This window comes from Scomber scombrus, chromosome 12 (assembly GCF_963691925.1).
Source record: "Scomber scombrus chromosome 12, fScoSco1.1, whole genome shotgun sequence".
NCBI lineage: Eukaryota > Metazoa > Chordata > Actinopteri > Scombriformes > Scombridae > Scomber > Scomber scombrus.
This window is the reverse complement of record NC_084981.1, coordinates 13097945-13113149: the sequence shown is the minus strand read 5'-3', so window position 1 is coordinate 13113149 and position 15205 is coordinate 13097945. Positions and strand designations below refer to the sequence as shown.

Genomic DNA, 15205 nt, shown 5'->3' with positions numbered 1-15205 from the left:
AAGAAAAAACAAAAAAAACATTACTCTGATTACAAAAGTCAATACCATTTTGGGTTTTATTATAAAGAACAAATGTTTAAAGTAAAGTCAGAGAAGTGAAATCATTTTAAATAAAACTATTACATAAAGATGGTACTTTTATACAAATATGTTCTGTTCCTGCTTTCTGTGGGTGTTGTCTGTAATTGCCTGCTTTGTTGATCCTAGAAATTCAAGCTCAGTATTTGTATCTCATCAGTTTTCAGTTGGAATGCATATTTACATAAAATGTTCAATTTATTTGGCCAAACATATATTAACAAAACAAATAATCCAGCACCTTTTACCCCTTTCAAATCAATATTCAACCGTCCACATAGACTTTCTTTCCTCTATGGGCGATTCCTCAACCTGCTGGGTGCTGGCTGAGGTGTCCCACCAGTGGCATTGAGTTGAGCACACCCAGAGGTGAGGCAGACACCTGGTGGTCCTCTGAGACCTGCGTGGCCCCTGAGTCCTGGCCGACCTACATGTCCCCTCTCACCCTGTTTCCCTGGCTGGCCGTTAAAGGGCCTGCCAGGACGTCCACGCTGACCTGTGATTAAAGCAAAAATGTTGTTTAGTCTTCGTCCCTCCCAGTGTGCTCACAGATTCCAAGAACAGTGCATTTACAGAGAGAAATTATTTCTTTTTTGGCAAATAACACACCCTTCTTACAGTAAGGTAACACCATCCCCCTTTTCCTGGTATTTAAAGCACAGACTCAGCTGAATACAATTTTTACACACTGGCACAGATGTGGACACTAATTTAATGCCTCAAAGGCATCTAAAAAAGCATCTAATATGAACCAAGTCACCAAAGAACATTAAAGTTTTGAAAGATTAACTTACCCTTTTGACCCTGGTCTCCAGTGTAGCCAGGTAGGCCATGACCCTTGGCTCCTTTATCACCTTGTTCTCCGCTGTCACCTGGACACCAGACACATGTTTGCACACACACACACACACACACACACACACACACACACACACACACACACACACACACACACACGCACACACACATTTTTCTCTTAGCAGGAATGACAGCAGACAGACCAAAATACTATTCCCCCAGGACAGAGCTCTATTCAAGGATACGTCGTTTATGTTGATTAAAGACCATATGTTTGACTGAGATCATTGTTAAACAAATGTTTAAAACACCTAGTAAATATTCTTCAATTTCATTGGCTTGGCACGGGAATGTACCATCAGTGTGACATCATGCAAGGGCCTCTAACCATAAATTAGAGCTGAGAACATACATCTTAGCCTACAAGTTTTACAACATTGTATTGTACTTGATTCAGCAGTTTTACATAGAGTGGTTACTAATGAATGGTGGTCAAGTGTGTTTTACCAGCAGTGGAAAGTATCAAGGTATATTTATTCATCTAATGTACTTAAAGGACCAGTGTGTAAGATTTAGTGGCATCTAGTGGTGAGGTTGCAGATTGCAACCAACTGAATACCCCTTCCCCTCTGCCTCCAAGCATGTATGAGAACCTACAGTGGTCATGAAACTCGCAAAAAATGCAAAGGCTCTCTCTAGAGTCGCTGCTTGCTTTGTCCATTCAGGGCTACTGAAACATGGCGGTGCAACGTGGCAGGCTCCGTGGAAGAGGACCTGCTATCTATGTATAAAGGGTTAATTTACAAAACAACAAAGCATAACAATTCTTTTCATGGCATGATACACTACTTAAAACATAATTATGAATATTATATTCCAATTCTGCAAAGTTGCACTAAATTACACTAAATTCTACACATTGGTCCTTTAAGTCCAACGGTGGGGCACACTTGAGTATTTCCATTTTATGCTACTTTATATTTCCCCTCTAACACAGTTCAGCAGGAAATATGTACTCTTACTCCAATACATTTATTTGAATATCATTTACTAATAATACTTACTAGTTTATTTGTTAGCATTTTACACACAAAATATGATGAGCTGTATTATACCAATTTAATATTCAACTTACGTAAAGTTGGGGGAGTTGTGAGAAACAGATTTTAAAAAACAAAAGTCAAAATTGATGAAGCAAAGGCTAACATGCCCTGACTGTTAGTCTCTACTATTAATCCAGCTCAAAAAAAAAAAACTACGCTGCCCATAATGCAACCTGAAAGTATTTTCCATGAAGACCTCCCTGCCTCATACATTCCTACATCTTCACACCCCAGTTTTTAGCACAGGATTTCTGTTAAAAATGTTAAACGTCAAAGCCCAAGAGGATATAATGCTGATGACATCACCAGGGTTATTTTACCCTTGACAAAGTTTCTCCTGAGCCACGAAAGAGATTTTAATAGGCACTTTCTTTGAAAAGTAACCTTAACAATTGGATCATTTTGAATGAACATGCTTTTACTTGTAGTGTAGTATTTGTACTTGGTGCTATTCGTTATAGTTAAACACATAGTTAAATACATCCCACAACTTTCTAAATCCTGGTCCTCAGGCGTATGTGGCACCGCCTTTTTCCAACAAAGCCCCACCTACTTCAAACCAGTGACATAACCAAAATGTAATAACAAACGTTTTGTGTTCATATTGGACGCCATCGCTCATAAACAGATGAAATGATAGGAAATTAGGTTCTCAATTTATTTTAAAAAGGATCTGGTTCTTTCTAAAACAAGCACAGGTGAATTATAGTTTTGATGATAATCACGTTCATAAATATAATCCATCAAGTTTGTTTTTCCACACCTGTTTCTCCTTGTCCGCCTGCATCGCCAGGTTCTCCATAGAATCCCGGCTGGCCCACTTCTCCATCAACACCATTATTACCAGGGTCACCCTGACAACATCATCAACACGAAAAATATATCGTTAATCTTTTATGTTTTCAGTGAAAACCTTGTAAACCATGTGAACCTCGTAATTCCGTTGTGTTGTTGTCTAGCACAGCAGTACACTGAAAATAAAGCTTTCTTATCTTCCTCTTAGGTTCCATTATCCTCAGACCACCTCTCTGTACAAAAACTGAAAATATTTATTTGGCTGATCACTACTACTCACAAATATGGTACAGTACTGGTACATCACTATTCATGGTTTGGCATTAAGAACCACAACATGAGGCTTACTAGCCATAATCTAATATAGTGGAATATTTTGATATAGTGATGGCTTCAAGATTGTTTATCAGCATGAGAGTCATTGTGATTAAAGAAGTTGTGGAACATGAATCGCTTCTACACTGCATAATAATGTGGAAAAGGCTTTCCAATCCAAGGCCAGACTAGATACTCTCCAAAAACTATTCAACACAGACCAAGTGTCTAGTCTGTGACTCCTTATTTGTCCTCATGGAGACGTGGAAAATCGTAATGTTTTCATTCCAAGCTGTTCTGCCAAATACTTCAGCTCTCTTAGTCCAGTCCAGACCCTTGCAATGTGTTTGCATTTTACTCAGCCAGAGGGACTGAAACAAACAATGTATGGAGAAAAGACTGTGCTCCAGCTGTACCACTATCTAAAGGTCTGCAAGAGGTGAGATCAAACTGATAATACTGTAAAAACAAAAAAACTAAAACAAAAACTGGTTTCTAGACTGGTGGTGATTGACTATGATCAATTGAAAACCCAAACTTAAACTCACAGGAGGTCCTGATGGTCCTGTCTGTCCAGGTGGACCTGGAGAACCCATAGGCACATCCCCATAGAGAGGACAAACAGCAGCACACGTCCTCTTCACTGAGTTGGCAAAGGTGGACATCTGCTCCAGGACCACTTTCTTACAAACCTCAATCACGTGTTGAGCGGGGAGGGTCGGGCCCTGTGTAACAAATCAGTACCACATCCATCACTGGAAGAGACCCAACTCTGGGACATGTTATGTGGAATATTGCAGGACAGGACATGCTGAAGCAATGGCAGACTCTCAGAGGAAATGCAGCGAACAAATGAAGCCAAAAATATTTCCTTAGGCTCATTATGGATTTATAGCCACACTAAACGAAACCCTTGCTGTGACTCACAACTAGCTACAGACTAATGAGAAACTGTTTAAATGTGTTCTTCACACCAAAGTTGTTACCAAACTGTGTGTGCCAGTAAGTCAAACTACTTGTACAAATGATTACTTTGTTGTTATTGTACCATCATTCATATAGATGAAGTGCTAGTTATAGTAGAGACTGAAGAGCCATCATGAGTACAGTGTTGATTACATCAAATATTGTACTGTAGCACTATAAAGTTTGTGGTATGAGCCAAAAGACAAAACATTCAGAGGCTTGTATTTTACTTACTGGTGGGCCTGGGGGCCCCTGAAACCCATCTGGTCCTCCTTCACCTCGAACCCCTTTGACTCCGACGGGACCTGACCGTCCAGGTGGGCCAGCTGGGCCGCGCTTCCCCCGTCCTCCCTGAGGACCCTGCTCACCCTCGTCTCCAACCTACAGAAGGGATTAACAACATTGGTCAGATTCAGCACGTCCATCAGAAAAAAAGGAGAAATAAGTTGTGTGCGCATGGGCACAAACTTTATGGCTAGCAGTAACAACTCAAAAAGCTTATTATGTCATAGTAACTAACAAGTAACCAAATGTCAGTGGTAAAAGTAAATATTTGTAGACATGCAAAATGTTTTTAATTGGAATTTAATTTGGAATTTAACAAAAAATACTATACAAGTATAATATATTAATTAATACGCACTGTGTAGAGTTTCATTTAGGTGTCAGAATGAGATTAAAACATGCTCAAGAGATATGTTTGATGTTGAAACATCAAACATATCTCTCCATATCTTGTACTTTAGTACAACTGTCGATGTTACCACTCTTCTTGTCTTTTAAAGGTGCAGTGTGTAGAATTTAGTGGCATCTAGCAAAATAGACTTTGAAGAAATGGAATATCATATTCATAAGTATGTTTTAATTGGTGTGTATCACCTGAAAATAAGAATAATTGTGTTTACATAAGCTTAGAATGAGCCCTTTACATCTACATAGGGAGCAAGAGCACACCATGTTACATTGCCGTGTTTCTACAGTAGCCCAGAATGGACAAACCAAACAATGGATCTAGAGAGGTCCTTTCGCATATTTTCTGTGAGTTTCACAGCCACCAAAGGTTCTCTTACATGCTTGGAGGGGGGGCAAGAAGGTTCACCACTAGATGCCACCAAATCTTACACACTAGTCATTTAATATATTGGTAATTTTTGGAATGTTATTCGACGGACTGATATCAGACTTTTCAGACTATTTGAAAAAATATATATGATGGATGTATCCTGTTCTCAAAGAAGCCAGAATAAATGTTGTAATCTGTCAGCAACACCAAATTAATTAGGGTGTTCTCATCATAGCAAAGTGGTCATGCTGTCTGGAACTGTGGTGCATATGGGGTATACCAACACATTTGAGTGGTAGTTAAATGCTTTTTTTCAACTATTAGTAATATAAGTCAATGTTAACATCTTTTAAATGTAGGCACATTTTCTGTAAATTAAGCTCTAACAACAAAGTCACACCTCACCTTTCCTTTTGGGCCCTTAATTCCGCTATCTCCCTGTAAAAGATAACAAATTAATGTTATGAATGAAAACATATAGAAGGGTGTAATAATGAGCAGATAGGATAAATATTTAAGACAGTACCTCTCCACCTTTACCTCCTTGGATTCCCTGTATTCCTGTGTCACCCTATACAAGGCAAATGAACAGTACAACATTTTTAGAGGCTTGCAAATATTTGATATATGTACATTTTTAAACTGACCAGTTAACAAGAGCATCTGTTAAATTGCTACAGTGATGATTAAAGTAATATGATTAAAAGTATAGTTTTCAATTGTCTGCTTGCTTTTTCTAGTTTGTTGTATATGTTGTGGTTTATGACGTTGATTTTAGCATGCATTGATGTCTGTCCAAGAGACTTTTTTTTTGACATCACCAAATCCTACACATAGGGGCTTTAACATTGTTAATTTGTGAGTCAAGTTAATGTTTTTTTTTAGATTTTAGTCTCTCTAGTTTGCATATTAACTCCTTGGGATGTATTTTGAATTCATATGTTAATTCATGTTTTGGAGAAGTGGATTGTGCTGCAGGAGTGATTAAGATATTGCTTTGGACGTTGTGATGCTTTGTTTCTCAGTGACTTTGGTTCATTGTTGAAATCTATTGTAGCCACTGTTAATCCAAGCTCATTATAGCTGCTGTTCTCCACAAAAAGTTACAACAATTCTTGGAGCCTCTTTTCAAGTATTTAAGGAGTAAGTGCTTGTTACTGATACTGTAGGTTTTCAGTGAAGAACTCCTTTGGGTCCTGTGTGTAATTCTTAGAGCAAACCTGATGATGTGCAATGTCCTAAGTAATTGACACAACATACGGACGTAAGACAAGGTGACATTATTGTCTGTGTTCAGCAAATTACTTGTTTCTCCTACATCAACCCGGTTTAATTAATTGTCACTCATAAGTTCCAACCATGATCTCAGAAAGCTCCGTCTACATGTACCACGAGACACGGGCCTTCCGTTTCACACTGATCTTCATCAAATATCAGCTGTAGGTGAACAACTTGGTGTTGATGAGGTATGAGGCATAAAAGCTAATAAGGGTCTTATTAGCTCACTGTACTGTAACTCAAACATGATTTCCTGCCTTCTTTCATTTCTGATTTCTTTTTTTATTTCCCTCCCTGGACAATAACCCTGAGAACTGTCATATTTAACTTTTCTACCAATTTAAATGCATCTGAACTTTATGAACATTTGCTTTATGGCATGCCAGGAAAACATAAACAACTGAAAAGCAGTTTCTGCAGAAATATCTGTCTGGCATGGAACATTCAGTAAACACTTAGACCAGATCTTGAGGGGGAGTTTAGCACTGGTCGTGACCTCCTGTCCAGATGGGGAGAATACAACTCACTATGCCAATATCCTACAAGAGAAAGCTGTGTGGAGATCTGACTGAATTACTTGCTGAATTGCTGGTTCTGAGTTTTGTGATTGATATGGCAATCAAGCCTTTCCAACAAATCTGCCCTAAAAGTGAGCAGAGATTTGAGGAATTAATTTGTAATACAAAATATCCACAAATTGTTTAAACCAGTAAACACTTCCCAAATGGCTAATGGTGGCATTAAACAGTAATTTTGCTCTCATTTTATATTTCTAATGGGAAATGGATGAGGATGTATTACCTTGGTCCCTGGTTTTCCAGGCACACCCACGTGTCCCTGTGAAGATATGCCATGGTTTAATGACTCGGAGAAAATGAACTAGTATTTGGAGGAGTTTAGAAAATTCATCTGGAGCACTTACAGTAGGTCCCGGTGGGCCAATAAATCCAGGTCTTCCTGGCTTCCCTGCAGAACCCTTGTAACCTCTTGGGCCCTCGAGAATAAAACATTTATTAAACCAACCTAAGGGACTGCTTTATTCTTTGTCGTTTTCCTTTAAGATGGTAAACTACTTTACCGACAAAACGTATTATGTGCTTGTCTTCAGTGATTGAAATGCCTGAAAAAGTGACTTACAGTTCGGCCTTGGGGACCCATATCTCCTTCTGCCCCCAGGGTGCCTTTCTCTCCCTATAAAAGACACAGACCGCAACAAATAAATCTTCTGAAAACAACACAATTATTTACATTTATTTACCAACCCAAACAAGATTAGCAAGTTACCTGTTCTCCACTTAGTCCAAAATTTCCACTGAGGCCTTGTGGTCCTTGATAAGCCTGTGCAGAAACAATGACACTTAAAAATACAAGTGGTTTGCTTCCATCCATTATTAAGATATCAATGTCAGCAGCATACAATACCTCTATTCCCGGGTCACCCTCTCTGCCTGAAAACCCTGGATCTCCAATAATGCCCTGGGGAAACCGTATCATTATTATAAAACCGTATCGATATTGTTATTATTTGGGAGTGTACAGTAGATGAGTGCTCAGGTGTGAGGCTGTGGGTGTGACAGCAGTGAATTACCTTTACTCCAATAGTTCCAGCTCTGCCCACAGGTCCTGGGATCCCCTAATTTTCACAAGTTCAGACAAAAACATATCCATCAAGTTTTGTATGCAAATAATTCACTTTCAGATATTTGTGATGTTTGAATAATGGTGGGAAACAAAGCAAACAAAAGGCAAACATTATTATCATGGCATTCTAATCAATTTCAGATACATACAGGCTGCCCCTTCTCTCCAGGAGTTCCCATCTCTCCAGGATCCCCCACAATACCCTGTCAAACATCATTTGAAACAAACGTTACATTTATGCACTACATTTCATCCTGGAAGCAGCATAGTGTACCAAAGAGCCCTCCTTCATATACAGTAGAATAGGTTATCATTGCGGCTGTGGCTCCTATTTCAGTAACTCACCAGTTTATGTTGATATAGTTCAGACCCTCAGATCTCAGCCAGAATCCATCCACATGGACTAATGTTGTTTATGGAGACGGCACATAAACCCAAAACATAGCTCTATTCCAGTGTGTTACCACATTAAAAATGATTTACTGGGTCTCCGCACACGCATGAGGGGATTTTGAAGGTAGACAAAGAATTAAGAGTATCCTATTACGGATTATGGAACAGGGAATCCCACAACTCACCTGCTTTCCTTGGGGTCCAGAGCGCCCAGCTGCACCCGTGGTCCCTTTTTCTCCCTACAAATGAAATAAAACCATGATGTCAAAAAATCATAATATCTAAATCACAAAAAACTGACAAATAGGAAGGAAAGATGAATACCTTAACTCCTTGAAAACCGGCAATTCCTTCGTATCCTGTTTCACCTTCAGCACCCTTCAAGGACGCCATAATGTTAATTATACAGTAATTACATATTCACTTTGCCAAAGAGTTCACTACTGTGTCTGAAAGGTTAACATACAACTTCTCCTGGTTCCCCGGTCTCTCCAATGTCTCCAGGTGGTCCCCGAACTCCCTTTAATTAAAGGCAGAATGTTAACCCTCTGATTTATCTATAAAGTTGTACATCTGCAACAACAAACTGTGCAGAAATCCAATGAAAAGTCTGTAACTTCATTAGCTGGCTGCAGATTGCTTCATTAAAGTCATCCGATTAAAACTTAAAACCCAGCAGAAGAGTTTACCTTGAAGCCTGCTGCCCCTGTTAATCCTTTCAGTCCCTTGGGACCCCTGTCTCCCTGTTAACACAACACCTCGTTAATACAGATTTTCAATATTTCAGGGTAAATAAATAATAATCCGAGAGTGATGAATTACCACTTGGCCCCAGAGTCCTCTCATTCCTTTCTCGCCTTTGATTCCCTCTTCACCCTGAGGATGTGTTTGTGAGGTTTCATTAATAAATCTTGAGAATAAGCCAAATGGAAGCATAACCCTGATGGGAGCATATAAAGACATATCTTACCTTTGGGCCCGGCTCACCAACGTTGCCGTAGTCCCCTGTGTTTCCCATGATCCCCTGCAACACAAGCTTGACTTAATCACAAGTGAGACTTGTTGCACTGCAGCGATTAGTTTGTGAATCGACTACAGTAGCTTGAGAAATAGAGTGTTAAATGTGAATATGAGTAAGTTTTTCCACTGAGAGACAGTCACTAATAAGTTATGGAAAATTAAGCTTTGGACCCATCAGCAACACAAACTGTTTAAGCAGCATTTGCTCCTTAATTAAACACTTGGAAAATAGCAGCTGACTTTTCTAGGAAACTATCCCTGTGTTTCACCTGTGCTGTGCTGTGCCATATTTGTTTGTTTCTGGTTTAGTGTCTGTTTTGTTTAAAGTATGAAAATATGGCTTATCAAACTGTCATGTCTAAACTTCAAGCTGACACTTTGGGCAAGTTAGTGTCACCCCAAATGTGTAGTCTATAGTCTTTCATACCAAATGCAATTAAGATACTGGATTCAAGGTTAATTTGAATTTAACTTCTCCTATTTTGTATTATTGTAATGTTGTCTACTACATTTATGTATTGTAATGTTTCTTGATGCAGGGCTCCTGTCACTTGTCCTTATCATTGTCCCATATTGTCAGTTACATTATGTTGTTTTTTAATGCTATGTGGTAAAGCCAAAGTGTGGACATTAAAAGTCCTATCTAACTAATAGTTTTGGGAAATACCCATTCACTTTGTTGCTGAGAGTATCAACACCATTTTTATTTCTCATATCTCATCTAACTCTGGACAAGAAGGGGAGTAGGCATATTGCTCAATATATGACAAAATGAAGATTAATGTAAGGGCATTACAAACTAAGTATTACATCTGACACATTTCAGTCAAATTCAAATTAGTCGCATTAGTGGAAAATATACACAAGCATATTCAGCTTCATTCAGCGTATGTTCAGGAAACATTACTCATGAAAATAACAAAATGGACAAATATTGTTTGCACAGATGCTGACTTCCTTGGTAGTAGGAGGAAAAGTGTTTTCCATTTGGCTCTGTTTCACTGAGTCAACAAACATGTTAAACAGGGCCAGGATGCCTTTGTGTTGTGGGTTTATTTGATCATCTCACCTAAGACTGTTTTTAAGCAAAGTCAGCTGGGCTGGGAGGTTAACCTCAGAGATGGCCGACAGTACGGCTAGAGGCATGAGCGTGAACTTTACGACATTTTAAGGCGGTATAGCTCTGACGAACGCAGGACCACACATGAGACGGACAGTTCATATATCTGTGCCAGGAAATGCCCTCCTCAGATGCCAGCAGGGGGAGAGATAAACATGTTGGAGCTCTGTGATTCACAAGCTGGCAAGAGGTCAAAACTCTAAGGAGTCACACAAGACAGATGTTTACTCCCAGATGAGCTGCAGCTGCAATGCAGGACATGAATATGTAGCATGAAAAGCTCTGGAATTGTGCTCTGTGTGTACGTGTGTCTACGGGCAGACATATGTTTGCGCAGGCGGCATGGGGGATTTCCTTGAGTGCAAAGGGCATGTTAAACGCCAAACCATCACATAAGTATAAAAAAAAAAATCTCTTTCTTTGAACACATGTTTTCTGGACTTTGTTTAACAGACACTCAGATCTGCTCCAACACAACAGTGACTGCTAAGCATCAAAGAGATTAACAAATCGTAAATTTAAAGTGGAAATAATCACGTCTGCGGCTCCCAGAAGGATATGAATAGGAGTGTATTTGTTCATTCACTGATCCATGTGTGACTGGCTCCTGCAGCAAAATACTTTTCTTCTCCTTCATTATCATTTTCTACCCTCTTCCTCTCTTTCCCAATTTGGTCTTCCCGTGGTGAACCGGATTAGCCTTATCCACAAAACTAAAGCATTTACAAAAGAAAACATTTGACAAATTTCACACAACAGTTAAGCAGACTAATGCCACTCATTACACACACTTGGAGGGTGGTTATTGCTCAACTGCCTGTTTTTCTTGTGTGTGGGATTCATTATATTTGGCTCCGTTTCCTCCAAATGGAAAAGCAAAACCATTAGGACTTCTCCTGTGATCTTTTGCCAGTTTGAGTTAAATCCTATATTCTAAACCAGGAGGTCCAGTGTTCTAAGATGCAAATGGCTATTTCAGAATGCCGAAAACAAATTTATTGTCACATCCATATTGGTTCGTGCTTATCTTGGCTTCCTCCTAAATCTTTTGCAAAGCAGACATCAGTTTTGAAACTTTGAAAGGAGCCCCTGTGTTTACTATCGCTAAGTGCTTCTGCTTCCAGATCTGTTTCCATCCTGTCGTGTCTCAGTTGTGCTTCTATTGCCATTTTCCACAGCTTTGCTGCTGTCTCACGAATGAGTTTTACAATGTCATTTACCCACAATTCAGTTTAACTCTTTCTTGTGCAGCCAGAGGAAGTGGGTACTGCTCACGCTAAGAACACAGTGACTAAACACACCAGAGTGCTCATGTATCCAGTGTGACATTACTTTTTATCACTGAGAGACATATTGTACATTTTTTTACCCAGTTTCCTTGTCTTCCCCGGTCTCCGGGTTCTCCTGGAAGACCGCTGTGACCCTGCAGAAGAATTTTTAAAATGTCAACATGTCTCAGCTTGCCTTATTAATATGTTCAGCCAATTTTAACTGCATATGCACGCTCACCTTAGGCCCTGGAGGTCCCTGAATCCCAGGTTGTCCATGCATACATTTGCAAGATGCTCTTCCAGCTGTCAGGCCTATCTCTGCGTACCCGCCACACTGTAACAGTGGGAAAGGTGAAAGTATCATTTTAAAACTAGAAAAACATCTTTAACAGAGGGAGTGAAAACCTGCCAAAATGGGAGTTGACTCACCACGTTGGAGAGTTCACAGCAGCCCTCTGAATAGGCCTGCTCTGGGTCACATGACACCTCCATCTGCTGGAGGTCCACCTGGAATGAGGCAGGACAAAATATGAGAAATTAAAGTTGTATCCTAAGTTACAATATAAATATAAAAATAGAGAAACCCAAGCTGTGAACGTACAGACACTGAGCGATCTCCTGCAGCCCGCTTGACGATGGAGGTGTACCCTTGGCGGATGACAGGCCTTGGCTCATCAATAGACTCTACGCTGACCTCTTCACAGTCTATCAGCAGCTTCACCTGGCTGCCCTTCACACTCAGCGCCAACTTGTGCCACTCGCCATCAAACAGCTTTTCCACACCATGGAAGGTCCTCAGCATCTGGCTCCCATGGGGGCTGGTGTAGAAGAAGTCCAAGGAGCGTGTGTCACCCTGGAAACGTAGGCCAACTTGCTCTCGTCCCTCAGGGTCGCTGACCTGCCACAGGTTCCAGGATTTCTTGGCTGTGTCCTTGGTCACCTTAAACGTTGCGATGACAGAGTAGTCGGAGGGAAGACCATCTGGGTACACATCGCTGTGACATGAGAGTGAGGTTTAAAGAGCTGGATAACATCAAACAGAGACTACTTTCTTCACAAAACAACTAAAGTATCTTTGTGGGAACATAAGGGTTTATTTATAGTAAGTAGAAACAGCTTCTTTAAACTTTATGCTTTATGCTTTTAACTTTATGCCTACATCAGTTTCAACACCCACATTTCTGTGACAATTTTTTTATGATGCACTGCTTAGAAAACCCGTTTTTGTGTATTTAATTTGGCCAAAGTACATTGTTACTGAAATCAAACGGCAAAGCTGCCTTCATAAAGGTTAAAAAACACAAGACTTAGAGTCTACAGCCATGCTAGCAGCTCTCTGAGGCTGAACTTAGGCACAGCTTTGCTTTGAGGTAATGCAAATGCCACTATGCAAACATGCATACAATGCTAGCAAGCAAACATGCATACAATGCTAGCATACTGGTGTACATCAGGGTGCCGTGAGATCACTGTTGCATGAACACTACAGTGTGGGGTCAACAGAGTCAGCCAGAGAGGGCAGTGAGACACTCCCTACTTTCCATTACGATGTTAAGTTAAGTTACTAATAGTGTTATCCTGATCAACTTCAATAAAATAACCTGGCTCATTGAGTCCAGTACTGTACCTCATGGTCCTGCGTAGATGGATGGAGGGGTTGACGCGGTAGGCCACCGCCTCAGGTTGTGAGCCATCCACTTGCTTTACTCCTTTCGACTCAGGCACACGAAATTCCTCCAGGAGATCAAAACCTCACATCGCACACACACGCACACGCACACGCACACACACACACACACACACACACACACACACACACACACACACACACACACAGTTTAGTCTGACGTGACACTGATTCAGCATCAAAGGCGCTGGACTACTTCTTAATTTCACGTCAGCGCTGATATCACTGATTTTTTAAATAGTTGCATTACTCATTTTCATTAATGACACTATCTCTTCACAGGTAGCATGAGATCATTTATTAAACCATTAACATGAGGAGGCATATGGGTGGATTTGGCACTGAATTCTAAACACTGGAAGTTCTGTGCTGCAATGAGGTCAGCATGGAGGTGCGTTTTTTGTTAAAATGTGTTGATGAAAGTTGGTGAAAGATTCTGAATACAAGTAATGTCTCCAGTAGAAAAAAAAGTAAAGATTTGCATAAAACGAGATACTGTGGCATCATAAGATGATGTCTTTAGTTGAAACCTGCGGACTCCTGGTGCATGGCAGCAAAGGTAGACTGGTGTGTGTAGATCTTGTGTTTTAATCATGTAGCAATGATAATAAAAATCAGAGCACCAGTAGCTTCCAGTTCCATCCCTTGTTTGTTTTGGCACATAGAATACATTTGCACTGTCATGTGTAACAGTCAGTCGGCCTACAGAAATGTATTATATTCAGCATAAGAATGATTGACTTATTATTTGAGTGCTTTCTACTGCCATTGGAATTACTATTTATTTCACATATTTAGGACTTTAGGTTTCTGCTTACACATGGAGGAAACGTGTCAAATCAGTTTCACATTTGACATAAAACATTATGTGAACTGGTATAGCAAAGAGACTCAATCGCAGAATTTCAGAGGTTCATGTACACAACTTAACCCCAGCGTGACCTCTTGACCTGTGAGTGTCCACATAAGCATTGAGAGCTCATCCACTGCTATGAAGGTAAATAGACTATGAACAAACACTGACATCTGCTGGCAAAGGTGTGGTAGGACAGCGTTCAACTCAGAAAACCATAGTAAGAGCAGGTGAATAAAATGAATGAATGAGATGAATATATATTCTTCTCTTCAACCAGAAAATTCCTTGCTAGGATTAAAAACTTCTTTTTACAAGAATGCATCGGCTAAGATAACATGTCCACCACAGGAAAACTATACAGAACCAGCATATCATATTAGTAATGATTTGTTAGTGTTCATTTTTATGCAGTGGTATATTCCAGTCATCATATAAACATCCAAAAAGTAAAACTTACTTGGCAGCTTTTGAGTGTGGGTGAGTCCTGAGATGGCAAAGAGCACTGCAAACACCAGCATATCTTTGTAGGCTGGCATTTTCAATTTTTGAATGTTGAAGGCTATAAGTGCCTGTGGTACAGCAATCAGATAAATGGATGAGTATAGGTTATTAATTAGAAGTCAGTCCTCTTGTATTTATTTAATTCTAAAGCTATCAACCTCTACACATAATTGATAAAGATTAAACAGTGAGTAGTGGTAATATAGTATTACAGCCTTATCTATAACTATAAAATTCAAAATTGGTTAACAAATTTCCTTTATATGCCTCATAAATATAAAGTATTTGTATTTATTTTAATGTACTAAAATTCAAAAATG

General features: G+C 39.7%; 1 protein-coding gene across 1 annotated transcript; it reads right to left on the bottom strand.

Moving 5' to 3' along the window:
* Positions 1-371: 371 nt before the first annotated feature.
* On the bottom strand, positions 372-14920 carry zmp:0000000760 (collagen alpha-1(IX) chain). Its single transcript, XM_062430888.1, has 26 exons — positions 14842-14920; positions 13469-13592; positions 12443-12836; positions 12271-12348; positions 12080-12175; positions 11940-11993; positions 9401-9454; positions 9253-9306; positions 9120-9173; positions 8897-8950; positions 8755-8808; positions 8616-8669; positions 8187-8240; positions 7985-8029; positions 7819-7872; positions 7681-7734; positions 7534-7587; positions 7319-7390; positions 7198-7233; positions 5645-5689; positions 5524-5556; positions 4290-4436; positions 3638-3814; positions 2743-2833; positions 873-950; positions 372-574 (listed from the first exon to the last, which is right to left on the bottom strand). Exons 1-26 carry the CDS (start codon positions 14918-14920, stop codon positions 372-374), a joined length of 2292 nt encoding a protein of 763 aa, XP_062286872.1.
* Positions 14921-15205: the final 285 nt, after the last annotated feature.

Coding starts and splice junctions, on each gene's coding strand:
- zmp:0000000760 (XM_062430888.1), bottom strand. CDS start 14,920: ATGCCAGCCTACAAAGATATGCTGGTGTTTGCAGTGCTCTTTGCCATC. Junction 12,349..12,442: donor CAGGAGATCGCTCAGTGTCT/GTACGTTCACAG, acceptor GCCTCATTCCAG/GTGGACCTCCAGCAGATGGA. Junction 11,994..12,079: donor AGGGACCTCCAGGGCCTAAG/GTGAGCGTGCAT, acceptor ATTCTTCTGCAG/GGTCACAGCGGTCTTCCAGG.